At 44.1% G+C, this 27,712-nt stretch overlaps 1 protein-coding gene across 6 annotated transcripts in view; it reads right to left on the minus strand.

The window, feature by feature from the left end:
• Positions 1–27,712, minus strand: part of TEAD1 (TEA domain transcription factor 1) — a 275,134-nt gene that overhangs the window by 166,297 nt on the left and 81,125 nt on the right. For all 6 annotated transcript variants that reach the window (NM_001435256.1, NM_001435255.1, NM_001435257.1 and 3 more), the window contains 1 exon segment: positions 14,932–15,187. In NM_001435256.1, coding sequence (NP_001422185.2) covers positions 14,932–15,133 — 202 coding nt within the window. In that variant the 5' untranslated portion in view covers positions 15,134–15,187.

Here is a 27,712-nt window from a genome sequence, read left to right on the forward strand (position 1 = left end):
CATTCTGTGTGTTGCTGTGAGACAGCAAATACAAAGGCACATCCAGAGTACAGAGACTGCAGTAACAGTTGAATAAACATGCAATCCGATACCTCACATCTGGCATGTCATCAGCCCCAATACCTTACTCACAATCAAATATATTTAAGGCTGTGGCTACTTTATAGATACAAATGTCTTTATCAGGACATTAACGTGCACCAAACCTCTCTCAATAAAAGCAGTCATAAACAGCCATCTCTTTTAAGCTGTCACAGAAGCTACTGTGTTTGTAATAGATCCATTCATCTAAGAGACAGTTGCCAAAGCCCGTCTCAACACAATAGCAAGGAAGTCACTGAGCACAGAGGCAGACCCAGGGAAGAAGCAAGGCACAGAGTGAGTAATTGGGACCTTCGTATATGGCTGGAAAAAAAACAAAAACAACTCAGCTTATGAATATGTTCAATATTACTCTGGATGCTGCAAAGCTTTGGGTGATCAATTACATAAACCCCAGAGCATAGCTTTTAAAGTAACCTAAAAAGTTCCAGCTTTTGCAAAAAGAACAATGTCTATGGAAAGTTTCTGCTAATGACCAATTTATGTCTGGTGGGGGCAGCGGGGGATCTGCAACACTACATAATTTTTTAAAAAAATAAATTGAATGTCCTGGGGAGGAAATTTCACTCTCACACCTTGTAGACTGCGGTCTAAAAGGGTAAAAAGGAAAGGGGTATCTACTGATATGGGAAGAAGCTTTAAAGAAATAATATCCGTATGGGCTTTAAAGAATGATTTGATTTTATTCTTTACCTAGAACTGAAGCATTTGAGAGAAGGGAAGGTGGGCAGATGGAATAATCTGCAGTAAGTGCACAGCAGGTAAATCAAACAAATGAAATATACTTGCGATTAAATCAAATGATTAGAATCAAATGAGGATTTACAGCACTCTGTAAAGTCTCCAGAGTGTTTTCATACTCTAAAAGCCACCCACCTCTGCCCAAAGGCAATGCAAGCACAAGATTACCTGCCAGGAATCTGTTACAAAGAATAACATGGTCATCAAAAAGACTACCGACATGTTTAAAAGAGAGGCCCGCAGCCCTCCAGGAAGAAAGCACGTCCACTCTAAAGTACAAGCTAAAGGATAAATACTGGCTCAGCAGAGATGTGGATGCTGTGCATTCTGGTGTAGCAAGAACGCTCTTCTCTTGGTCTCCAATCATCATTTTATAATAAAACATGAATGTCAGAATAATGCCTCTGTCAGCCTGGACAGCTGACTGACAGATCCAACTGACTGGGCACTTGCTGAACTCCCGAACCTATGGTCCTAAAACATCTAAGAAGAATAGCCCTCCTGCTTCCTGGCTTCAGCACCACCCTCTCAGACCACCTCTCCCCCCGAGACCAGGGGCTTGGCCATGTACACACAGAAGGGACAGCTTGTTGGCACCAGTCCCTCTCTTAATACCACTCACTTGCCCACCAGGACCTTGCAGTGCCGCCGCCACCCCTCCCCCTGCGCTGGTGAGCATCACATCAATGTCAACCCCAACAAGATGGTTTGCTTCTAATTCTTGGTATTTTCCACATTTTTCTTTAATGAGTTTTTCTAACAGAGAGTCGGGTTGGGGGGGTGATATAATTATTTTTTCCACTAATTCAGAAAGTAACATATGTTCACTATTAAAAAAAAAAGACTCCATTAATATAGAAATATATAATAGAAAAGGAATGAGTTCCCTATAATCCCACCCCCTGCAGCAACTGCTATTCATATGTTGTACATTCCTTCACATTTTTTTCTATGATTCTAAACACACAACACACTTACATATTGCAATGTACTTGAGTATTCTCTATGACAGGCCCTTTACTACAGAGATCAACAGAACACTATCATAAGAACAATGATAATTTGTAAAATAACCAATTTAAACACTGTTCAGCGAACGGAACACATAACAACGGTAGTAAGAAATCAAGACAAACCCTCAAGTCAAATGCTACAGAGGAGAGAGAAAATGAAGCTCCTAAAGTGGAGGCCAGCCGGGGTAGAACAGAGAGAAGGTGTCGGAACTTGGACCTGGGAGCTATGCAGCTAAGAGCCAGCATGTGGGGAGATTGTCTAATCCCTTCTCCCCTTCAGTGCAGCAGAAACCACTGCTATGGGGCTGCCTAGCCTCTGCCAGGCAACAGGCTCCCACCTGTGACTCTGAGCTAGCCAAGTTTGGCAGAAACTCTGAAAAGGAAGGCTCAGTTCAATTCCTCCCTTAACCCAAACCCCCTCTACCTAGGCTGGGCAGCACAATCCTTAGTGACTGCTTCAATATAGTCTTTCCTACCTTTCCAACAGGCCATGAACCAGCATCACCTCAGAAAAGCAGTATTTTTAGAATTTAGTTCAAAATATTTTCTCTTACATAATTGCACTGCCTCTCAACACTGCTGAGAGACAGGCAGAAATATGTTGATTTCTTCACCCCACTCTACAGACGATGGCAGCAAGGCACAGATACATCACAAACAGGTATAGTTTTAGAGCAGCCAAAGATTTTGGGAGGAGGGAGGCAGAAAATGTTAGCATTTTCATGTGAGTCCACTGTTCTTTCGGCCTTGATGTTCTGCCACTTGCTTTTTACAAGGTGCTATTCATTTATCTCAATATTTCTATTCATGTCCTCCTCATGAATAGAAATCCCCCTAAGACCTGGTACTCTGGGAGGCTGATTTACAAATTCACACTTCACTGCTGTGGACATTGACATCAACATGATTAACTAACCCAATGCTGATGAGTCTCACTGCATCTCACTTCCTCATCTCTAGTGGCTATCGCCCACGGTCATATTAGTGGACCACATTTGCAGCCACACCTCGAAACTCATCACCTGAAATTGCTCCATCTCTAATCTCAGTGGCTTCCTCTCCAGCCACCTTCCCCACCATCTGCAGAGTCTCTGATCAGCACCCATCACGACCTGTCAGTCCCTCCAGCTTCCCCTTGTCCCTCTCCCTGACTAGATTGGTGCAACCATGCACTCACAAGCACCTTGGTGTCTCAGGTCCCAAGCCCTGACAATGTCAGAACATGGATAAATCAATAATCCCCTGTGCGAAAAAATACACATCACATCACCATGCCAGTGGGTTCCTCCAAAAGTAACATTCTCCACTTTACAAAAAAGTTAAACCAAAAAGGGTCACAGACTTGAATATAAAAACATAAAGCCATAAACCTTTTGGAACAAAATACAGAAGATAATCTTCAGGATCTAGGGCTAGGCAAGAGTTCTGAGACTTGACATCAAAAGTGCCAGTCCACAAAAGGGAGACTATCAAAATTAAAAATGTTAACTCTGTGGGAGCCCATGAGAAGAAGATGAAAATATATGCCCCAGACAAGGAGACTATATTTACAAACCATGTATCTGACAAAGGACTCATATCTAAAGTAAAGAACTCCCAAAACACTACAGTATAAATGTAAATAATCCAATTAGAAAAGGGACAAAAGATGTTAACAGACATTTCAATGAGGAGAATATACAGATGGCAAATGAGCCCATGAAAAGATGTTCCACATCATTAGTCATTAGGGAAATGCAATTTAAAACCACGCAAGTTATCACCCACACCTATCAGAATGGCTAAAACAAACAATAGTGATAACACCAAATGCTAGAGAGGATGCAGAGAACCTAGGCTTGCAGGTGAGAATGTCAAATGGTACAGCTCCTCTGGAGATGGTTAACAGTTTAAAAACAAACAAATAAAATAAAATAAAATAAAGGAACATCTGCCGTATGATCCAGCAAAGCATTTTAATCCACAGAGAAGAAAACTTACGTTCACACAAAAACCTGTATATAAATGGTCAAAGTAGCTTTATTTGTAACAGTCAAAAACTAGAATCAACCCAGATGCCCCCGAACAGGTGAATGGTTAAACACACTGTGGTATCTCATGGACATGGAGCACAGAGTTGTGGGTGCTAAGGGGCAGGAGGGAATGGGATGGATTGGGAATGTGGGGTTAACAGATGCAAACCATTGTCTCTGGAATGCATAAGCAATGGTATCCTGCTGTATAGCACTGGGAACTATATCTTGTCACTTATGATGGAGGATAATGTGAGAAAAAGAATGTATATATGTTTGGGTGACTGGGTTACTTTGCTGTATGGCAGAAATTAACAGAACACTGTAAACCAACTATAATGGAAAAAATAAAAAGCAAAAGCAAAAATAAACAAATAAATAAAATAAAAAAACTCGGATTCTAATGTTAAAAAGCAAACAAACAAACAAACAAAAAACCCAAAAAAACACTGTGGTACATACAGACCAGGGAATATCACCACTCAACAAAGGAATCAACTACTGATACACAAAACAACCTAGATGAATCTCTGGGGAATTTTGATGAATGAGGAAAAAGTCAGTCCCAAAAGGTTATATCCAGTATCAGCATGACTCCACTAGATAACATCCAGAAATGACAACATTTTAGAAATAGAGAATAACTAATGGTTGACAAGAGTTAGGGATAAAGTTGGGGGGAGCAGGACTGAGTTAGGCGTGGTTATAAAAGGGCAACGCCAGAGATCCTTGTGGTGTTAGGACGGTTGGCTATCATCACTGTGATGGCGGATACAGAAACATACAGGTGATAACATTGTACAGAACTTAATAAAACGCACAAACACAAATGACTGCAAGAATTGGAGAAATCTGAGTATCAATGGATTATATCCACATTAACATTCTGGTTGTGAAAGTATACTACAGTTTTGCAAAATTCAACCACTGGGAGAAAATGGATAAAGTGTACAAAGGATCTTTGCATTACTTACAACTGCATGTGAATCCACAATTATCTCAATAAAAAGCAATGCTCTCCAACTTCACTCAGGCCCTCCCTCCACTGCTCAAAGCAATTCTTTCACTCAACCCTGTCCCTCTATATCCCGTTTCCCCACAATACCTCTACTAAGTCTGCTCTATTTTTCAAAAGCCCATACATACATAACCCACCTCAGCCCGCAAGGCCGTACTCCTCATCTGAAGAAAGCAATCACCGTGCCATCCTTGGACCCTCTACCTAGACCTTCTCTTGCCATTATGCATCCTTTTATTTTATTTTTTATTTCTTTATATATATAATTTTTCTTTTTCATTCTTTCTTTTCTTTTTTTTTTTTTTTTTGACTTTTTACCTTTTCTAGGGCTGCACTCGCGGCATATGGAGGTTCCCAGGCTAGGGGTCTAATCAGAGCTGTAGCCACCAGCCTACAACAGAGCCACAGCAACGGGGGATCCGAGCCATGTCTGTGACCTACACCACAGTTCACGGTAACCCCGGATCCTTAACCCGCTGAGCAAGGCCAGGGATCTAACCCGCAACCTCATGGTTCCTAGTCAGATTCGTTAACCACTGCACCATGACGGGAACTCCTATATATAATTTTTCTACTGCACAGCATGGTGACCCAGTTACACATACATGTATGCATTCTTTTTTCTCACATTACATGTTCCATCATAATTGACTAGACAGAGTTTCCAGTGCTACACAGCAGGATCCCATTGCTAATCCATCCCAAAGGCAACATTCTGCATCTGTTTACCCCAAGCTCCTAGTCCCTCTCGCTCTGTCCCCCTCCCCCTTGGCAACCACAGGTCTGTTCTCCAAGTCCATGATTTTCTTTTCTGTGGAAAGGTTCCTTTGTGCCACATATTATATTCCAAATATAAGTGATATCATATGGTATTTGTCTTTCTCTTTCTGACTTACTTCACTCAGAATGAGAGTCTCTAGTTCCATCCATGTTGCTGCAAATGACATTATTTTGTTCTTTTTATGGCCGAGTAGTATTCCATTGTGTATATATACCACATCTTCCTAATCCAATCATCTATCAGTGGACATTGGGTTGATTCCATGTCTTGGCTATTGTGAATAGTGCTGCAATGAACATGAGAGTCCATGTGTCTTTTTTAAGGAAAGTTTTGTCCAGATATATGCCCAAGAGTGGGATTGCTGGGTCATATGGTACTTCTATGTATAGTTTTCTAAGGTATCTCCATACTGTTCTCCAAAGTGGTTGTACCAGCTTCCATTCCCACCAACAGGGCAGGAGGGTTCCCTTTTCTCCAAACCCCCTCCAGCATTTGTTATTTGTGGACTTATTAATGATGACCATTCTGACTGGTGTGAGGTGGTATCTCATGGTAGTTTTGATTTGCATTTCTCTAATAATCAGTGATGTTGAGCATTGTTTCATGTGCTTGTTGGCCATCTGTAAACATTCTCTGACATCGACCTTACAAATGTTTTCTCAGGTCAGTCTCCCAAAGCAGCAGAAATAAGAGCAAAAATAAACCAATGGGACCTAATCAAACTGACAAGCTTTCACACAGCAAAGGAAACCAAAAAGAAAACAAAAAGACAACTAACAGAATGGGAGAAAATAGTTTCAAATGATGCAACTGACAAGGGACTAATCTCTAAAATACATCATCAACTTATACAGCTCAACAGCAAAAAAGCCAACAACCCAATTGAAAGATGGGCAAAGGACCTACTCCTTTTAAATTCTCTTCCTGGTTGTGTTCCATCAAATATATCCTTAATGACATAATTTTTTTCTCCCCTACTAACTAAACGGACAAGTCTCTTGCCTGTCCTAAAATAAGTGTTCCTTTGACTTTTTATGCCCTTTAAGATACCATCTCATTGCTCCTTCCTCTGTGCACAGCAAATATGGGCCATGATAAAGTTCTCGCTCCATACAGAGGAAACATATGCCGAATGATGCGGTTCATTTCCCACACTCAAACTTTGTAAGGACTGTTGCAAATGTTAGTCTCATTCTCTGCTCATTCTTTGCTTTTACCAACTCTAAAAATGTGGCCCCATTCTCTTGGGCCCAGGCTGTAAGGGTTCTCAAACCTGGCTGACCATCCAGATTACCCAGGGAACTTTTAAAAGCACAGATTCCCAGACCACACTCCCAGAGATTCTGATTCAACTGGATTGAGTTAGTTTTTATTATGTCTCTTTTTTTTAAGCTTCTCAAGTGCTTCTGCTGATGCTGGTCAGGCTTGGGAAGCACTGTTGGGGTTTCCCTTTTTCTTAAAAAGACAATGTCTCTACTCTCCCACTACTACAGACACTCCATTTAAAATCCATGCCACTTTTGGAGTTCCCGTTGTGGCACAGTGGTTAATGAATCTGACTAGGAACCATGAGGTTGCGGGTTCGATCCCTGGCCTTGCTCAGTGGGTTAAGGATCTGGCGTCGCCGTGAGCTGTGGTATAGGCTGCAGACGCGGCTCGGATCCCCCGTTGCTGTGGCTCTGGCATAGGCCAGTGGCTACAGCTCCAATTGGACCCCTAGCCTGGGAACTTTCATATGCCGTGGGAGCAGCCCAAGAAATGGCAAAAAGACAAAAAAAAAAAAAAAAAAAAAAAAAAAAATCCATGCCACTTTTACCATAACACCGTGAGCCTGGGTTTTTCCCTATTCTCATTACCTCTCTGCATGTGAGCCACGAAACTGTCCCAGCAACTCCAACCTGCCTGACCTCCAGGCAGGAATTTCTAAACCTCACAGATCATCTTCATCCGGATGGCACTCTGTGCCTCCAGCACATGACAAAATTCAACTCCCCATCCCTCTCCTCTCTATAAATTGCCTCTTTCATCTCCACTCCCCATGCAGTTCACAGTCCTGCCATCTTCCTCATCACCCAGCAACAAATCCTAGAATCATCTTCAACCCCTCCTTCTCATGCACAAATCCCATTCTGTCAACCAGTCCTATTGGTTTTACCACCAAAACTTCTCTGCCAGCACTGACATTAGGTACTTTTGGCTCATCCTCTCCGACTGACCTACTGCAATAGCCATCTAATTTGTCTTCATACCTCCAGAGTTGGCGTTGTCAAACACAGGCAAAGTCACATCATCTCTCCTAAAAAGATGCAATGGCTTTCCTTTGTTCCAGGATGGCCACCAGGCACTCAGGGCCCTCCATGATGCAGTGCCAGCCCACATTTCCAGGCTCATTCACCATACCACCCCCCCAGGACACACCTTCAGTTCTAAGAGCACCAGAGCTGTGCCCTCTAAGGACTTTGTGCCTTTATCACGCTGTTCCCTTAGGCCTAAGTGCCCTTCCTTTCCCTCTCTCCCCACAGTAGCAGGTTTGACCTAGGCTTCAGAAATCATCTGAAGTTATATGCAACAATTCCATAACTATGCACAAATAAGCATTTTGTTTTTTTTGGAGATCCACAACTTTCTATAGATTCTCAAAGGGGGTCTGCCATCCAAAGTAAGTTTAAAAACAAAAACACACGCTAAAAATAAAAAAAATACAAAAAAACACTTAAGTGGCCTTTTTCCCACTGAACAAAGCTAGCCCATCTAAGTCTGCCTCTCAGACTCTAACTCTTCTACTTCCCTGCATTTTTAAATATGGACACATGCATTCCCCAATCATAAGTAATCCCACTTTCTGCTGCCATACCACTGAGCTGTATATATCCCTAGTATATAGACTTCCTTCCCTATCAATACTGCAGTTAGTCATACTAGCTGGCTTGTTGTATTAAGCTGACTTTCAAATGTCAACCCCACCACTTATTTACTGTGACCTTGAGCAAATAACTTGACCTTGGTGGGCCTCAGCTTCCTCAGCTGTAAATTGGGGGTAATCATGGTAACCCCTGTCACTGGGTTGCTCTGAGGAATAAGCAAGATAACATATTCTAAAGCAATGAGAAAGTGCCTAGCACACAGTAAGTGGTCAAACAGGTCAGCTATCTTAATTGCTTTATACCTATAGTCCCCACTCACAGTCAAAGCACAGTACAGGCTTTCACTCAACAATTTATGAACCCATGTCTTCCTGAATCCCAGTGCTCATGCACTGCCACGGAAAGCTGTTGGAAAGCATAACTTTCCAACTCAGTGATAATTTAACATTATCTTTTTTATCTCTGCTTATGACCAGTTCTTGAGCCATCCTAATCAGCTTTTTTTAAACCTGGATTACATAAGGGCTCACACCTTGTGCATAAACCCTGGTAGGCCCAACCTCTGCCAACCCCCTCCCCCACCACCGCTGCCAATATGTTAAGCTTCCCAATCCAAACACTGATGACTCTGACTTTGCTACTCTCACAGGAACCAAACTATTTCAAAATCTCCCATTACTCATCTGTTCTGAGGATCCCTGAATTAACCCTTGTTCCACTACTCTGCCTATTTGGACAGAAATCCTTCCTGCCTCTGGAACTAGCATTTGTCAATACACATCACACACAAAAAAATAGCATTTCTTCCTTCTCAGACTAAGAGACTATTAAATATACAAACATCTTTTTCTCTCTCATTTTTTTTTTTTCCTGCTTTCGCCCTTCCTTTCTAGCCAGTTCCTCTCAAGGCTCAGAGGCCTATTGACTCCCCTTTCTTTGTTTTAAACAATAGTTCACATATGTGTACATTCAACAAACATCACTGACACCTTCTACGTCCAGCAAGACAGTCATGGTGGGGTCTCAGCCTTATGGAGCTTCTGGCCTGTTCTAAGGGCACAGCTCTTTGTACTGCACGTTCCTAGCTAATTCACTTGAAATAATATCCTGAATCACAGGTCAGACAGAAAAAAGAAATCAAAGATGCTAAATGATGCTCAGATTAAGAACCGGAAAGAACAGGTTCAGCTCAGTCCTCAAGGCTCCTTCCTCCAAGGCCTGGGGATACTACAAGGCTTCGATTCTATAGTCATTTCCACAGACACAGACCACCTTCCTGGAGCTCACAGAAAGCCCACTGTCTTAGAAAGGAATGGCGTTGCATTTCCTTGACCTGTCCTCCAAATTAGGAGGAGCCTAGGGACCTCAGATGTCAGCCTGTTTGCCTGCTCTGATTAACTGGTGCACACTCCTATCTGCTTGCATGCACTCCTTCTGATGCCCCTTTGTCAGTTCTGCCACCACCTCACTGAAAGGGCCCCTTCTCTCTTCTGCCTTGTGCTTCTATGAAGTAAGCAAAGAGGCAAGTCCAACTCCTGTGCTCTCCTGGCCAGGACGGCTCAGGTCAGCAATTGGGGAGGCCTGGCCAAGAGATGTCTTCCTCCTCATCTTTTCTATTCGACACAACTCAGCTCTGTGATAGCTGACCAGCAGGCATGGCATCCCAACAAGAAAGGGGGCAGCCCCGGAGCCAACCTGACCAAAGTCCCTGAAGACACCTACTCATAAAGAGACAGTCATTGTCCAGCAATTGCTGTGCCCTGGCTGCCTGTAGGATCCTACAGCACCAGAATCTTCCAGACATCTTCCTGGCCACCACCAAGGCCAGCCTTGTGATCTAGGATCCTCCCCACTGCGATATTTGAGACACTTTCTTCCTGCCAGCATTGGGCCAGGTGCCCTGGATACTAGTGGCCAAGAACAGGCTTCAAAAGGCTAAGTGGAAGGTGACCATCTTCAAAGGGCTCTCAGACTTCCCAGAAAGCTCTGGCACGCAGCCCTGACCTCAGGTCAGTGTTTCCTGCAAATGAACTTGCTCCATGCGGGCAGGGACCATGTCTGTCTGGCTCACTGCTATATCCCTGACAACCCCTCATACGGGGCTAGAATGTAGGCAGTGCTCAATACCAATTTGTTAAATTAACTTATGATGACCTCCAGCAAGGAAGGAATGAAAGCGTAGTGGAAAGAGCCCAGGTTTGGGAGTCAGGGAGAAATGGGTTTTTTGTTTTGTTTTGTTTTGTTTTTTGTCTTTTTAGGGCCACACCCACAGCACATAGAGGTTCCCAGGCTAGGGGTCTAATCGGAGCTGCAGCCGCTGGCCTATGCCAGAGCCACAGCAATGCGGGATCCAAGCTGAGTCTGTGACCTACACCACAGCTCAAGGCAATGCCAGATCCTTAACCCACTGAGCAAAGCGAGGGATCGAACTGGCATCCTCATGGTTTCTAGTCGGGTTCACTAACCGCTGAGCCACGATGGGAACTCCCAGACCTGGTTTTGAAAACATCCAGCTATACCATTTATAGTGATCATGCACAAGCCCCTTTATCCCTCTTAGCTTCCTCATATACAAAGTGCAGATCACAATATCCACCTCAAAATGTTCTGTGAGCATGAGATGGAAGATACAAATTTTAGGTGCCACACTTGCTTGTCTATAAAGCAAGCAATCAATGAATTGGGAGTTAACCTCTCCTTAATTTGATTACAGGAGATATTTGACTAGACTAGGGTTTTCAGGTGCAATAGAAAGATACCCAAGAGTTTACACTGTGGCTCAGCAGAAACGAATCTGACCAGTATCCATGAGAACGCAGGTTCAATTCCTGGCCTCACTCAGTGGGTTAAGGATCTGGCATTGCTGTGGCTGTGGCGTAGGCCAGAGGCTATAGCTCCGATTGGACCCTTAGCCTGGTAATCTCCATATACCTCGAGTATGGCCTTAAAAAGACAGACAGACAGAAACAAACAGATTCAGACAGTCCCATGGTTCACTGTTTTGTTCTGTCTTATTTTAAGCTGTGGCCTGCTCCTGTGAAATTCAATTCCAGGCAACCTTGCTGATCAAAAACTTCTCTGCCGTCTTGTCGTCCCACTATCTCCTCCACAACCATCTACCAACAAAAGAGACATACAGCTATGTAAAAATAAGAAAAAGGAAAAAGAAAACACTGAGAAAGGGAGGGAGGGAGCTTGCAAACTCTCAGGAACAGTCAAGACGTTGCCCCCTCTTTCTAATTATCCCTAAGAACAACTTCCTGCTCATAGGGTGCCGCAGGCAGAAATAACCTGTCCACATGGAGACCAACCACATAAAGGCTCAGCTTCTCCAAAGACCCACATAGCAGAGAGAAAATTAAGCCATCTCTTCTAAAGGTCCAAACCTCATCATAAAGAGGGCTTTCCATTTTTCCCCTCTATAAGACTGCATTTGCCCTACTGCCAACCACAGAGGAGATTTCATTACCAAAATAAATCAGCACTGCACTTGACCTTGCTTCTCCAAAGGCTCCGGATTAGTGACATCACAATACTCTACAGGCCCTCAGAAAGATCGGAATAACCCCCTCAAGTCAAATACACTTGGTATTTCACTAAAAGGTATTAAATTATTTTGATTTTACTCCTTGGAACCCAAAATGTTTTCTATGTTTTCATTTTCAAAATGTTTAAGAGAAAAAGCATGCTCTTAGGACTTTCAGAGATGACTCCTGGTCTGGATTGTGTCCTGATTCATGTGTGGTAAGATGGGGAACAGGCCAGAAGCCAAGGAACAGTAGCTCTGGCCCCACACTGCTCACATGACTCAATTTTCTGAGGCCTAGGATCTCACTGTGGAGGCTCCCAAATCAACCCTCTGTCCTTAAAATTTCAGGCAGGTCACAGACGGTTCCCAGGCATGTGGGACAGCTCCCCTTAAGAGTTCTAGTCTCCATCACCCACAGACCTGATAACTACCATGTTTCCTTTCCAAAGCAGCAGCAGAAGCAAAGCTCTACCACTCTGACCAAAGAACGGAAGAGGCCTGGAGAGGCAGGTGGCTTCAGTGCCACTGCAGCAAATGCATCTCCTGTATCCCAATCAGGACACACAATCTTCTAATTATAATTCCTATTGCTGCTTGCTCAAAACAATGGCCCCTAATTAAGCTGGACACCAACACAGCTAGTAAACATAATGGAGATTTCAGGGAAAGAAGAATTTGTACATTGAGAATGTGTGGTCTCAGGACCTGCTTACTCTCGGTATTAAAGACATGCTCTACAACTAGAGCCATATTTGTCAACAGATTGACCATTCTCACTGAGGTACAAGTCACAAAATCACAGCATCATAAAGTGCGCACGTCCCAAGGACCATGGACATCATCTACTTTTACCCTCTTTTTGTACAGGGGGGAGAAAAGCCAGACACGGACTGAAGCTAGGACTGCTCAAGTTCACTGGTGGTAGACCACTCAAATCCAAACCTTCTCACAGGTCTTCTTCCTAGCCTGCTGCCTCTGACTCTCAATTACCAACAGTGGCTCTTACACAACTACTTTTACAAATTATTCTTGTAATGCAGTTCTAGGCAAACTGCTCCAATCTACCATGGCTGCTACCCCAAAAGTAAAATCAACGGAGAAAAAAATCCAAATTGGAGTTGAAAAAAATTAACTTTTGCTTGGAATTCTGTTCTTATCATTAGTCTGAAAATCTGGTTCCTAAAGAGCCAGTGCCTTTCCCAGTATTCCCAGTGAGAAATGAAAGGCATCAGTTATTCTCAACCAGCGTGTCCAACACTAGGGCAGTATTTTAGATTAAAACAATTGCTGGATAAACAAAAGGGAGTACAAGGTAGAGTGGCCCGAAGCCACCTTCACTAATCCTAGTAAAGTCAGCTTCAAAGAAGGCTCAAAGATTAAAGTGCTTTACTCTGCCTTTAAAATCAGGATGTTGTATTTTTTTGGTATGAAACCAAGACTCTGAAAGCAAAGAGACAAGCTGAGGAAGGGTAGCCCAGGAAAGATAGAAGCACACAGAAAATGGAAGGCCCTGAAACCTTCTACCCACAGCAGCTGAGATGTTTCATCCTGAGTCCATTTTACTAGACACGAAGAAGCTTCTTTGGCTACAAAGGATCACATGAGAGCATAAAACAAATACTGAAGGTTTGGGTTCTCTCTCTCTCCCCTGTGTGTGACACCAACTGGCCAAGAGAGAGAGAGACTCCGATGCTGCAGAAAGCAAAATTTTCCTTGTTTCCATTACATCATCCAAGTTGGAGAGGGGGGAGGGCAGGGTGGGGGGACACAGCTGGTGGCAGCTGCACCACCATCTGCTTTCCCCTTAGCAGCGTGTGCTAGTTTGCACTGCAGCCTCCTACAGCTCCTGGTAGAGGAAGTGCAGTATTAAAGGTACAACACCCTATTATGGAAGAGCTTTCAAATTATTTAGAAATAAATCACTCCCATGATAAGTTAACAACCTCTGGTAGGCTGCTGAGCCAGTTCTCTTTGAGTTTAGGTTATTTGTTTGCATCTCTTTAGACTCAGCCACAGTGCAAACTCTGTCAACTCAATGTGCCCAATTAGACAAGGAGAATGTACACACAACCACCTGCCATCTGCCTCCCAAAAGGTAAGGTGCCAAAAAGTACAGGTCAGCAGCTGGAAGCCTTTGTAGAAGGTGCAGGGCACATCCAAACCCAATGGCCAAACCCCAGGCTATTGGATGGGTGCATGCTGCCATCTTTGGAATCCCCAGCCATCTGGTCAACTGGTCTCATCCTCTTGGGCAATCTTGGGGTTTAGAACACACTTTGAGGGGCCACCATGTAAAGAGGGGACTGGTGAGAATAATCTGGAGGTCACTGCCTTGTGTGGCCATTCAGCTGCAAACTGGCAACAAAGCAGTGAACTGGTGGGTCCAAGGTCTGATCAAGTCCATGGGACATGTTTTATCTGGCCTATACAGGGTTAAAATTAAAAAAAAAAAAAATGTTCTGGCTTTTAAACATGAGTAGATTTCATATATAAAAATCTAGCTTGCTCGATCTGACAGTACCAAGCCCCATTTCTATGGAGCCCCCATCGTTATCTGGGGCTTCCTCTAGCAAGGGCTTATACTCGGAAGAACTAGCCTCCACGTTTGGTGTCTGCATACGCCACTGCAAAGACCTACCTAATCCTTGAGAGCTTTTGATGTAAAGAAGAAAAACCAAGGAATGATTTCCCAGTGGTCCTTTACTGACTCTCCTCTTCAGCTGAGATTTGTCCCCTGGACAGCCAACTAAAATTCTACCAAGATCATGCAACCCAATACAAGGAATGGATCTCAGTAGGAGGCTAGCTACAATGATCCCTTACCACAAAAGCAGGTCACAGCATTTCAAGGGAGCATTTCAGATCACTTACCATACATCTTGCCTTCATCTGATAAGATGATTTTCCTCCTCCCACATGGTGGATAGATAGCCAAGGCTTCCTGAAAGCTCTGCTCAATGTCGGGGCTCCAGACCCCTTCTGCATCATTGTCAATGGGCTTATCTGCAGAGTCACTCATCCTTTCCATATTTTCGGCAGGGCTCTCACTGCCGCTCCAGCTGCTGGGCTCAATTTTGGCGGCCGGATTTTCCAAGCCGAAGCCTGGAGCCTTTTCAAGAAAATAAACCTAAGAGAGAAATCAAAAGATACCATCAATGTACTGCTCTCGCTGGTTCTGCTGCATAGTCTTCAGCCGCTAACTTCAGGTGAAGAGTAATTCCTAGGAGAGAATACGGAATTTTGAGGTCCAAGTGGCTTTTGTTATGGGTCACGCTAGATGCTCATACAGAAGTGCAATGGCAGGCAGATGCGGGGTTACAGATGACAGGAAATTTTCACCTGAGAATAGTACTCAGAGTTGCAAGTTGAATCATGCAAAACCACTTGCTAAGTACCTACTATCTTCCAGGAGCACTTTGCTTGATGATAATCAAATCTCTGGAGCAGAACAAGTTGTTTAAAAGCAACTAGAGTAAAACAAAAAAATGTCTGCCTTACTGTGGCAACTGGTATATCTCTGAAATGTCAAACCGCCCCAGAATCTGTCACTGGGATCCCCAAGATGCAAGACAGTGGCAGAATGGAGGGCGGAAGAAGGGAGATTGTTTTGTTACGACAAATACTCATTCTACAGACAGCAATATCAGCTGACCTGGACCTGCTGTTCTAAAGCATTTATCCTCAGGGCTTTTTACCCTGAACAGTCAGGTCACTTTGCCACTCTCAGCTTCTAGAAGCAAGGACCACCTCTGTCCCCATTCCTGCCTTCCCTGCAACAACTCCCAGGAGTGGCCAGCACATGTGCAGAAATGTTTCACACCCACATGGGGCACTTCATGTGGTAGCCTCCTTGGAATTCCTGATCACATGAAAACTGTGGGGGAGGCTTTCATTTATTTTCCTGCAGCACTGAAGATTACAGAATCAACAGAAATCTTTCTCAAAGATTCATTCTCCTTAAATTATGCATGTAACCTATGGTCATAAAAGGATAAGCTCTCCAAACAAATGTCAAACTGGCACACACACGCCAATGTGAAAATGATCTAATCCAGTACCCCCTGCTGTCTGCACACTAACATATCAATATTCCTTTGTTGAAAAGGCATCAGATCACCAATTCAAAGCCTTCCCCAAAAGGGGGATATGAACTACTCCTGGGGACTGACTGGAAGACAGAAGGCACAGGGTGTAACCACCATTCTACCTCCTCCTGCCTCCTCAAGTCCTGGCAACATTACAAAAAATCATGCAATGCAGCCAGCAGGGAAGCTGATTCGGGTGGCCCCACTAGGCACCAGGCACTGTTCCATACACCAGTGCAGTCACCCCTGAGAGCAAGCGGCCGGTCTCCATTCCCTCCCTCTCCCAACAGCACCCCTTTCGCCTGCCCTTCCTCACCTGTTTGTATCAACAGATTCCCAGCTGCAGAAACTATGAAGGACAAGGACATTACACAATAAATGGTATAACTAGTGGGTGCTTCTGGCTCTGGACCCTGACAGCTTTTTAGATTTGGCAGCACCTGGATAAAAGAAACCCTTAGGTTGTCTGACTTAAAACGCTGCCATGGATCCATCTTTCAAAGAAAATACTGCTTCTTACTGACACATGCACAATGACATAGGACTTTAAAAATTGCCAAATGTTAAAGGTATAAATTATGCCACAAGGAACGGTTGTGTGACTGACCCCCAAGATGAACGCTACAATGCCTGCAGCGTGGGCCTTTTGAATTCTCAAATTATTGCAGTTTTTTTGTTGTTGTTGAGATCTAAGAGTCTTATAAAATTAGACCTGTACTGTACGCTACTGTAGAGTCTGTTCTAGCTCCGAAGTAGTTTATTAGAGAAATTATGAGAATGCCAGTGAACTCTTTGAGCAGTGGCTAGCTGGCCACCTTCTCCTTCTCCACTTTACCCCAAAATTAAACAAAACAAAACAAACAAAACCAGAGGGCAGTTCTTCAACTCCCGACAGCTCACAGCAGGATGAACTCGCCCAGGAAGCCACTTTTTAAGATTAAACTGCAGATGTGTCCAGCGCTCAACCACTATGGCAGCGGGATGGAATCCAGGGTACCAAGAATCCTTATTCAACTAAAAAGAACATTACCACGTAATTGAAAGCCTCAGCACCTCGAGACCAAAACACCAAAACACCCCGAATCCAATGGCTGAAAAGTCCCTCTGGACACTTCTCATCAACTGGTCCTAAGGCTTAAACATCACCAAACAAGGACCCACTGCCTTCCTAATGCCACCTCCTTTGTACTAACATGTTTAAATTCTTCCATCTATTAGGTAAAACGCATCTCTCGGTTAACTTCTATCCATCCTTGAGTTCTACCCATCACTTGGGGAAGCAAATCTTCCCCAAGACACCCATTTAGGTATGACCAGAGCAGCCCCCTGGTCTCCTGACCTTGTTACAGACTAGACACAATTCACATCATCCCTCTTCCCCAGCCCAGTGTGTCCACAACCTTCCACAAATGACTCTCAGAGGTGGACTATAATCCACAAAACCTCTAAGCCCCCACCTTCCAAGTGCTGTTTCTGAATTTCAACTCTTGAAACAATTGGTTTAGAAGCTAAAATCAGGAATTTGTATTTACTCAATTAAAGTCCATTATTTTTAGCCTTAGCCTGTGGCTCAAAACTGGTTAAAAAAAAAAAAAAAAAAACTTTCTAAATCATAATTGCCAAGCTTAGTGTCCTCAGACACCAACTTCTTTTTTCTTTTTTTGTCTTTTTGCCATTTCTTGGGCCGCTCCCACAGCGTATGGAGGTTCCCAGGCTAGGGGTCTAATCGGAGCTGTAGCTGCCAGCCTATGCCACAGGCACAGCAACGCAGGATCCGAGCCGCGTCTGCAACCTACAGCACAGCTCACGGCATCACCGGATCCTTAACCCACTGAGCAAGGGCAGGGATCGAACCCGCAACCTCATGGTTCCTAGTCGGATTCGTTAACCACTGCGCCACGACGGGAACTCCAGACACCAACTTCTGAAGGGGTTACACATGCAGAGGGCGTTAGACCCGCTCAGTGGACGTTTCAAAAATTGTGGCTCACTGTGAGGAAAATCTCCCTGCTAGCTGAATTGTTCAACAAGTAGTAGACTGCCTTATAAGAACAGGCAGCGGAATCTTGCAGACCACCCCTTCAAGTTACCTCTAAAGCTAAGGGTCGAATCTCGATTGTTTGGGGAATGCAATGTTAACTAGCATTAACTGATCCACTCACTCAGGAAGCACAGGTGCTATTCTAAATGCTCATGTCTTGCTTCATTTACTGCAAAGGGAAGAACTGAGTGTCCAGGTTCTTAAGATTGGTCTACTGGAGCTCAGCAGGATGGAATTACCTACTCTGGACAGGGGCCAGGACACAACCCCAGAAGCTACCAGATACATAACCCACAGATTTATACAGGCCCTTGGTTTTACAACCCAACTGTAAGATGAGGCTCTGTATGGGCAGAGTTTTTCCAATCACAAGACTGGGGCTGGCTGAGAAAAGTTGCCCATACTGGATACCGAAATAACCATTCTGGCATTCAATACAGGCCGGCTCAAAATCCAGCTCATCCTGGAAACCTAGTGGCTCTGAGAGAATCAGCCACACATTAGGAGTATCCTAAAAAATGTGTAGAATTGGTTAACTACCACCTAATCTACCCAGCTTCTGAAGAAGGTATAGTAACAAGCACCTGATCATAACCAACCACAAGAGCTAATCAAGTGAACTGTACATAGAATATCTGTGCCTGGAGAAGTGATGTTCTTACCTCCTCATACATCCTTTAAGCAAGGGAGTCAACTTTCACTCACTTCAGTAATGAAGAAGAACACAACATTGGGGAGGTGGGGATAGGGGTGTGGTATTAAGAGTCAAACTGATCTGGGTTCCAAACTTAGCTCACCTATTAATTTAGTCTGGCAGCCCAGACTAAATTAGCCTGAAAAAGCTCAGGTTTTAATTTATAAAATGGAAATTATAAATTAAATGCAATCCCCATATAGAAAAATCATTATAGGGTGGAGGGCCTCTACCCCACCGAGTTGCCCTGAACATTCAGTGAGATACTGAGAGAAGCTGCTCTGTCATCTGTAAAACCATGAATGATGATGTTTTCAAGTCTATCATCTCTGGAGCAGTACCTACCTACCTGGGGATGTCCAAACACCCATTGATGATAAGAAGGTAAAGAAATGAAGGAGCTTCCCTAATGGTTCCCTTGGGAAATAAACAAAGGGGTCGTCTTTCTTAAAGTTTTTAGAGAACTTTAAATTTAAAGGATCCTCTTCCTTAAAGTATTCAGAGGCCTAAAAGGAAAATTTTAATTGGTAACAAACACCTCTACTTTGAATGCTCATGTTCAATAGTTTTCATATTCTTCTGGGAGGTCTGGCGCAGAGAAATAATCCTAAACCAAAATGAATGCCTAAAAGCAAAGTGTGAAAGGAACTCTTATTTGCTGAAAATATTCTGTGTATCATTCCAGCAGCCTCCATATGCCTCAGTTTCCATCATTAACACTTTTCTAAAAGCTTTTTTTTTTCCCTGAAACTCTTTCCAGTCACACCAGAATAAACTCCAAAAATAAATGTCACCAGTGACCCCAATATTCCTGCCAACTGTCCCAAGAGCCACACTCCCTAAAAGGATCATTCTCTCACAATTACTCATTGACACTTCAAGACGGGTAACATGAGCCCATGGCAATGACATCATTAACATAGTCAACCTATGCATATTTTTATTATTAATATTACTATCATTTGGTTTTTCTAGGGCTGCACCTGTGGCATGTGAAAGTTCCCAGGCTAGGGGTGGAATTGAAGCAACAGCTGTTGCCCTACACCGCAGCTACAGCCACGCCAGATACGAGCCGAGTCTGCAACCTACACCACAGCTCACAGCAACGCTGGATCCTCAACACACTGGTGAGGCCAGGGAGGGAACCCGCATCCTCACGGATACTAGTGGGGTTTGTTACCACTGAGCCACAACAGGAACTTCCAACCTGTACATATATTAATACAAAAGTCTAGGGGAAGAAGAAAAGTCTCGGGGAAGACAGTCAAATGCAGGTGCTTCCGACACCAACTTTATTCAAGGGATGTGTGCACAGGTGGTATGACAACAATCAGCTGCTCCCTTCATCTTAATTCCTATGGGTCTCTCATTGTGTAAGCATCTCACCCACTTATGGGTGATTTAAGAGCTCTTAAATTAAAGGGTTCGTTTTAACTAATCCTCATAATTAATAAATGTCATGAATGTGAGAATCTAAAAAAAAAAAAAAATTCATTTGGGAGTTCCCATTGTGGCTCAGTGGTTAACAAATCCAACTAGGAACCAAGAGCTTGTGGGTTCGATTCCTGGCCTCGCTCAGTAGGTTAAGGATCTGGCATTGCCATGAGCCATGGTGTAGGTTGCAGACGTGGCTCGGATCCCGAGTTGCTGTGGCTATGGCGTAGGCGGCTACAGCTCTGATTCGCCCCCTAGCCTGGAAACCTCCATATGCCCCGGGTGCAGCCCTAAAAAGACCAAAAAGAAAAAAGAAAAAAAAAATCCATACAGCTTATTTTAGTCAATGTCTTCATACTCTTTAAAGCAGCAAGAAAAGAGCTGGATGAGAAGACTCTGTCCTCACCTGAGTAACCCAGGATGACATAGGACTTACAGCCCCCCACATGCCATAGTTTCCATCTGAAGGAGATCCAACTTCATCAGTCATTTTTACCCTGTGCTCCCACAGACTACCTATAATAGAATTTAGTGCAAGGTGGTTTGTTATTGATCCCACCCCCTACCCCCGCCACTTCCCAATGTCCTTGAGGGCAGGGGCTGCTGCAGTCACCACCGTATCCCCTGTGCTAGCACCGTACCTGCCATAATAAATACTCAAAGAAAGAAAGAAAGAATGAACCAACAACCAAATGACGTGAACATTCTTTGACTAAATTTATCCCCAAGCTCTCTACAAGAAGAGTAGAGATTCAGCTCCTTTCTCATTCCTCACTCTTGACTCTGGCCAAAGTTTTAATGATTATTAAGAGCCCCAAAGGAAATCAGCACACCAGGAAGATGTGAGAGGACAGACTTATTCCAGGCATAGCTTGGATAACCAAGAGTTGGCTGTGATCCAATTTCTTTTTTTCTTTTCTTTTTTTTAATTTACCAAGAGTCATTCTGTGTCAAAGGGACAAATGTGGTCTGGGGCTTCTTCCAGGTAAACTTGTACCACGATTTTGAGTGGTATGGTAATTTCTGAGATGAAATATTTCACTTTCTCTCTGTCCCTTTTCGTTTGGCCACTGGAGGAGATGAGAACCAGAAGGTGACAGCTGTAAGAAAAAGCTATAAAGGAGGCAATGTAGGGAGGGTGTAAAGACCGGAATCGAAAAGAGATGGGCAAGGAAGAAATCTGAAGAGGCAAAAAATGGCAGCAACGCAAATTCGAGGGAATAAGTGAATGAAAAAAGCGACATATAAGAAGTGGAACTGAGAGGAGAGAAAAAATTTACTAAGAGCTCAGAAGAATGTGGAAGGAAGCACAGGTGAGAGCCATTTTAGGGTTTAGAAAAAGAATCACGTACTGGGAACAATATTTGTAGCAGACAACTCAACCAGGTATTTGATGGTGTGAAGGTTACTGTGATCTTAATAAAAGCCCAAATTTCTCTCCAAAGAGAAAAGCTGCTCTGCTAGGAAAGAAGGTGCTTCACTTCTGAAGTAAATTGGTACCACAAATCCAAAGCCAACCTTCTCTTAATGAACCAGGTTTCGCACAAGGCTAGAAGCTTTCACCTGCAGGATCTTATTTAGTTAGACCAAAGTCATATATGCTTAGCAGAGTCACTGCTCCAGATAGAATGCACATTTCACAGGAATATCAGACTCAAACTACACCCTCGCGAGACAGTGCACTGGAGGCTGGATTCCAAAAGAGAGAATGTAGGCAGAGCTGAATTCTCAGGTTGGTCCATGACTGACACAATCAAACACAGTTTAATTAATGCCTAATGGATAGTTATGACATTGATTCACCTCCTTGGGTACTTGGGAGGAATGTCAGGCACTAATGTTGGTTAATCACTTTTGCATATGCAAATGGGATGAGTTATTTTCCCACCATTCCAGACACTACCCAAACGTGCTCACAAGTGGCCTGAGAAATTCAGGTGAAGGTCGGCAGGCTGGATTTTGAAGGCTGCCTCCGGAGATGGAACTACAGATCATTAAGGCACTGTCAGAGACAGCACAACTTCCAAGGACTGCTGACACTTGAGAAATGAGGCCACACTGTGTGTAGCCAGTGGCAGCCAGTAAGCCTCAGTGTCATAAGCTCCAGTTCCCAATAGGTTCCCTCTAATTTCAGCAGGAAGGAGTAATTACTCCTTATCATTTTCAAAAAATCACTTCTAAATCAACAGGATCCATCAACAAGCCGATACCTCTTCACTAAGACCCCGATGCTGAGCACCCCATTAGAGGGCTTAGCTTTTCCCTCCTGAGAGTCCCTGATTAATTCTCCGCTCCATCAGCCCTAAGTACTTGCCCAGGTGACAGCTCAAGAAAGGCTCTGATTGATTTCATGCTATGTGGTTCTATATTACCAGCCTTTAAGGGAATCATCTGGCCCATGCCCTTAATGAATCTGTTAGCCACTGAGAACGCAAATGCCCGCCTCTCCCTTTCCCCTTCACCACCAGGCGGGCTAATCACTGCTCCCCTTCATCAGTAGGCTCCTTCAAAAAGCCAAGGCCACACACTCAGGTCCAGGCAGCCTATTCCATCTGACCATTCCAAGCAAAGATCTGCCATCCACACAGTGCACTTGCAAGGGGAGCATGAGCTGGATGACATGATCTCCACCTGAGGCATGGATCCCTGCAAGGTGGGCTGTTTAACCTTGAGAGATACTTTTCAAAGCCAGAAACAGAAGCTTTTTTAATGCTCTAAGAGTTACAAAAAAATAACAGCCACAAGAGTTAGCAGGAAGTAGCTGTCAGTAAGCCATTCAAAAGAAAAACTCACGAGCCCTTTCCCAGGAGTAACAGTCAAAGAAAACCTCCAGACTAAGTTCTCAATTCCGACAGGTCTGAGGATGGAACATACATTTAAGGGAGACTCACCCGATCCTAATGCTTACTAAAAACAAAGAAAACAAATACCAGGAAAGTAATACTCCGTAATCATGAAGTTATGGTAATAATGTTACCTTCTTTAATTAGTAAGATTCACCATCAGACTATCAAGATGCCCCAGCATTTTAAATGAGTACAAATTAAAAATCAAAAGTAGACAGTTCATATTTTAAAAGATATCAACCAGATACATACACGTGCTGCCTTTGGTGAAACCCTAAGACAAGCATTTCAAAAGGGTCCGTCTCAGCCCCACACCACAGAGAATGTCTACAGATGGGCCTCCATGCAATCAAGGTGCTGTTCCCTGGGTGGCGAGTCTGTAAGTCATGCCTGGGGTGTCATCCTTCTCACACCAGCTGGTGGAGACTCAATTTTACACCAGCTCATTTCCAGCCAACTTAATAACATGTTGGCTCTGGAGTGACTCTGAGTCCCAGCAACTGACCTACCCAGATGCTGTTCCTTTGGCTGATGAGAAACCCTAACTCTGCTGCATCAGGAGCCGCACTTCCTGCTCTACAAAGAGGAATGGTCCTGGGCTGCCTTCTCCAGTTTCGATGATTTATGATGTTTCTCCCATCCTGGCCAGGCCTTCATCTACCCTGGATTATTACACAGCATGCTGGGGGACAGCAACAACGGATAAATCCACAGTTCACTTGTGACTGGGTCATAAGCCAATCAAAAAGGAAAACTGGAACAAGATGACATTTGAAAGTGCCGAGCTGTGAAGTCCAAGCTCTGTTCTAGTTCTTCAAGCAGGTACAATGGCATTCAAATGCTCTCTGAAGATCCAGTGGATCCACGTGAATACCATCAGCACCACATCCAGGATCCAAAATCTAGGTGCCAACATGCTCAGAAGGAAAAAACCCTCCTCTTTCCTGCCAACCTAGGATGACCAAGAACACAACACACAACAACAGATTTTGTTCCTTTCCTTCCTCTCGAGCATCACAAATCAGGACTTGGCATTTTTTGTTGGTCTGGCCTCTCTTACTTTACATACCCATTTCTAATGGGTCTGATCATATAGATCCTGACCCTGTATCACACATGCGTATTTTTTGATTTCCAACACACGCTCATAAAACTCCTTGGGAAAAGAGAGCTTGTGTGACCTCTAGGACTGAAGGCAGTGGCATGTAGCATTAGGACACCAGATAAAAGAGGAATGAGACAGAACAGCAGGTAGAACTATCCGTTTATTCCAGCCCCTTCATGATGCTACAGTCATCTTAAAGAAAGTGTATTCCAGAAGCTCTGGACAAACCGCTTTTATTGAATTATGCTTTTACGTGATGCCATCAGCATATTCAGAAACATCCCATGAATTAGTCACTGGATGTACTCCAAGAAGTCGAGTATGTCCTTCATCACATCACACAGACTGCTCTTTACAAAGGTCCCAAAGGAAAGTTCGATAACCAACAAAACACCACGTGCTTCTCACCTCGTGCTCACCCAACTGGACTTCCTCACAGGCTGCCAAAGAGCACTGAGCTGGCTGGGAAAGCACAGACCTTATGTGCTCAGTAAGTTTGGTTTCATTCCCAAACCCACTTTAGGTCCTTACCTCAACCCCCTTCTTTTCCCTACTTTGAAATTTATGCTATTTCACAGGCTTTAATTCATTAAAGCTACCTTTAATTCATTCTGAAAAAAGTGTAGGATTACCAAGGGGAAATGATTTCTGTTTTCTGTTTATTATCCGTTTCAATTCAATACAGTAAAAGATTTATTGAAACTCCCCATCCCATGTCTCCCCATGTGCCAGGCACCAGAGAGGTGGAAATAAACCTGCTACCCTCCCTGCCCTCAAGGAGAAGCCTTCCAGCAGGAAAACTGGAAGTGAGTGCACTATCCTTCAGGATGGGAAGCCGGCCCTCCACCTTCCTTCAGGGAGCACTTTCGCTCTCCGGGACAAATGAACCCTCTCACTCACTGCATAGGAATGATCTGTCTCTGCGGCTATCAACTTTGTGGGCTTGTGAGATCTTTAAGGCTTAGAGCCATTATCTAGTCACTGTCCTACCCTTGGCATTTAATGAAAGTCTGGCACACAGTCAATGATCCCCAAAAATAATGACCCAACAGATGCCTAGAATAACAAGCCCATCGGTGAATAAATGAATGAACAAGTGCTTGAATATAAGATGCCAAAAACTAATAAACCAAGTACTGTTGGAGCACAGAAACAGGGGCTGATTCTGTCTCTTGGGTCAACAGGGGCCTCATGGGAGGTGATGCTTAGCCTGGTCTTAAAGCCTGAATAGAACTTACTGGGCCAATTATGAGAAAGCTCAGGGAGGCCTGTGCAGAGAAGGGTACCTGTGGAGGGGATGTGGCCAAGAAAGGACAAAGCAAGAAAAGAGAAAGGTTGGAGCAGAAGATAAATAAGCTGAGCCAGATCATGAGGGGCCACACACACAGCAAGAAAAAGTATGGGTTGTTTCATATAAAGGCAACAAGAACTCCACCAATACCAGGAGTGTGCAAGCAACTCCTAAAGGGATTGTGTGTGTGTTAGTGTGTGTATTTGGGGGTGGGGAGAGATAAAGGATGAACAACAGCAATTTTATCCATTTGGAATCCAAATTTTTTCATCAAAAGCACTTTAGTGTGGTCCAAAGCCAAAAGAGTTCTCTAAACACATTCAAGTGTTATAAGGTGGCATATCCCTTAAGCATTCCAAATTTGTAAAGGCGTTTTAATCCATGAAAAGACAGTGACAGTTTATACAGGTGTGCTTGTGTAAACAGCCCAGGGTCACAGGATTAACTCTGCTCAGTTGTCCAGTCACTCAGCTCTTCCAACAAAGGCTCTCAGACTTGGTGGTGGGACACTCCACGTATCTCCCTGGTCTCTAAAAAGGCCTGAGCTGACAGTGCAGTCGTCTCGAACCCAGCATGGGAATCAGACTGCTATGTCCACACACTGACACACACATGTGCAAAGGGCCAACGTGCGAATGCCAGCTAATGCCGACATGAGCAAGTGTATAAATGAACCAAAAATATGTGACACTGCTTGTTCATGAATGTCTGCACTAATAACAATTAAGTCCCCACCCGTCCAATGAGACATACATCTGCCATTTAATGATGACACAGAGATGGAACAGCTGTAAAACAGGTCTTACACTGAGAGAGATGTAAATTCACCAGCCAATTAAGGCCTCACCCTCGCCCCCATCCCCCTCCTTCAAATTGAAACTCGCTCCTTGGTTTATACCCAGTGCAACTTCAGCAGGAGAAAGAATCTCAACACTTGGGCTGAAAATTGGCTGGGGCAGAATAAGTACTGTTCCTCTTTAGACAATACACCAGTCACTCCAATTAACAATTACTTGAGCACCTACTGTGTGCACAAGACCAGCTCGAAGCAGTCCATAAGCACGTCAAGGGCACACAGCAGGGCAAAGACACCCAGGCAAAGACAGTCATGGACAGAGAGCCTGAGGTATCCAATTCAGAAATCAAGCCTAAGGTCTGCTCCATTTCCTTAGGGCCCAAGGTGCTCTGAAGGAGAGCTGACCTTGACCATAAGACCAGCCACCGGACTCCTCCTCCCTCCCCCAGACACCTCCCACCCCAGTTATTTCTATCACACAAAAAAGACAAAAGGCCACAACCTGATTCAGTCAATAGTTCTGAAGTCCTGTAGCATTTACGCATCCTTGGACACACTTGAAAACACACACACACACACGCACACACACACACACAGAGTCGCTTTAGAAAAAATAAAAATAAAGGGGAGGGATTTTTATTTCCTCCAGGATCTCTTCCTTCTACAGATTCTGTTAACCCTGGAAAAGGAGCAAGGCTCTCCTCTCTCTAATCAAAATACACCCATTTCCGATTATACCTACCAAATGCCACTAAGGCCCTCCCTCTCCCAGACATTCGTGGTACTGACTTCCCCTTAGTCCAACTGACTATTGATGACTCTACTTACAGGGTGAGGCCAAGTCACCCAAACCCTCACATACACACAGACCTGGCATACTGGGCACTGATACCTTCAAAGTATCCTCTCTATATTAAGGATCTGTGTCTAAAAGCACCAAGAAAATCCAAAAAGGATGTTCCAGGCCTTGGGTGAGGAAATCCAAGCCCTCAGCCCCTTCTGAGGGCTTCTGCTACTCAGAGAACCTGGCTGACTCAGCACCCAAAGGAGGGCCATCTCAAGCTTCTCCAATCACCAAGAAGACTTTGCTCCTGTCTCTCAGGCAGGACCTCAGCTCCTCTCTCTGAGCTGGGCTGTCCCTTAAGCCCCCACAACAATGCCACTACCAAGGACTTGACCCTGCCCCAGGTTGTCAACCCTGTATGTACATCCAGACGACATAGCTGGCCTCTTAAAAATACAGACCTCAGCCTTGATGCCCAAAGTACTGAATTAGAATCCCCAGATATATTTTTAGTCAGCTTCTTCCATGCTATTCTTTAGCCAGAGACGTTTCCCTAAAGTGCAAATATGGTTTTTA

Source organism: Sus scrofa, chromosome 2 (genome assembly GCF_054392235.1).
Source record: "Sus scrofa isolate SSC_HxYL_T2T_F1_AM1 chromosome 2, Sscrofa_HxYL_maternal_Yorkshire_Landrace_v2.0, whole genome shotgun sequence".
NCBI classification, from domain to species: domain Eukaryota; kingdom Metazoa; phylum Chordata; class Mammalia; order Artiodactyla; family Suidae; genus Sus; species Sus scrofa.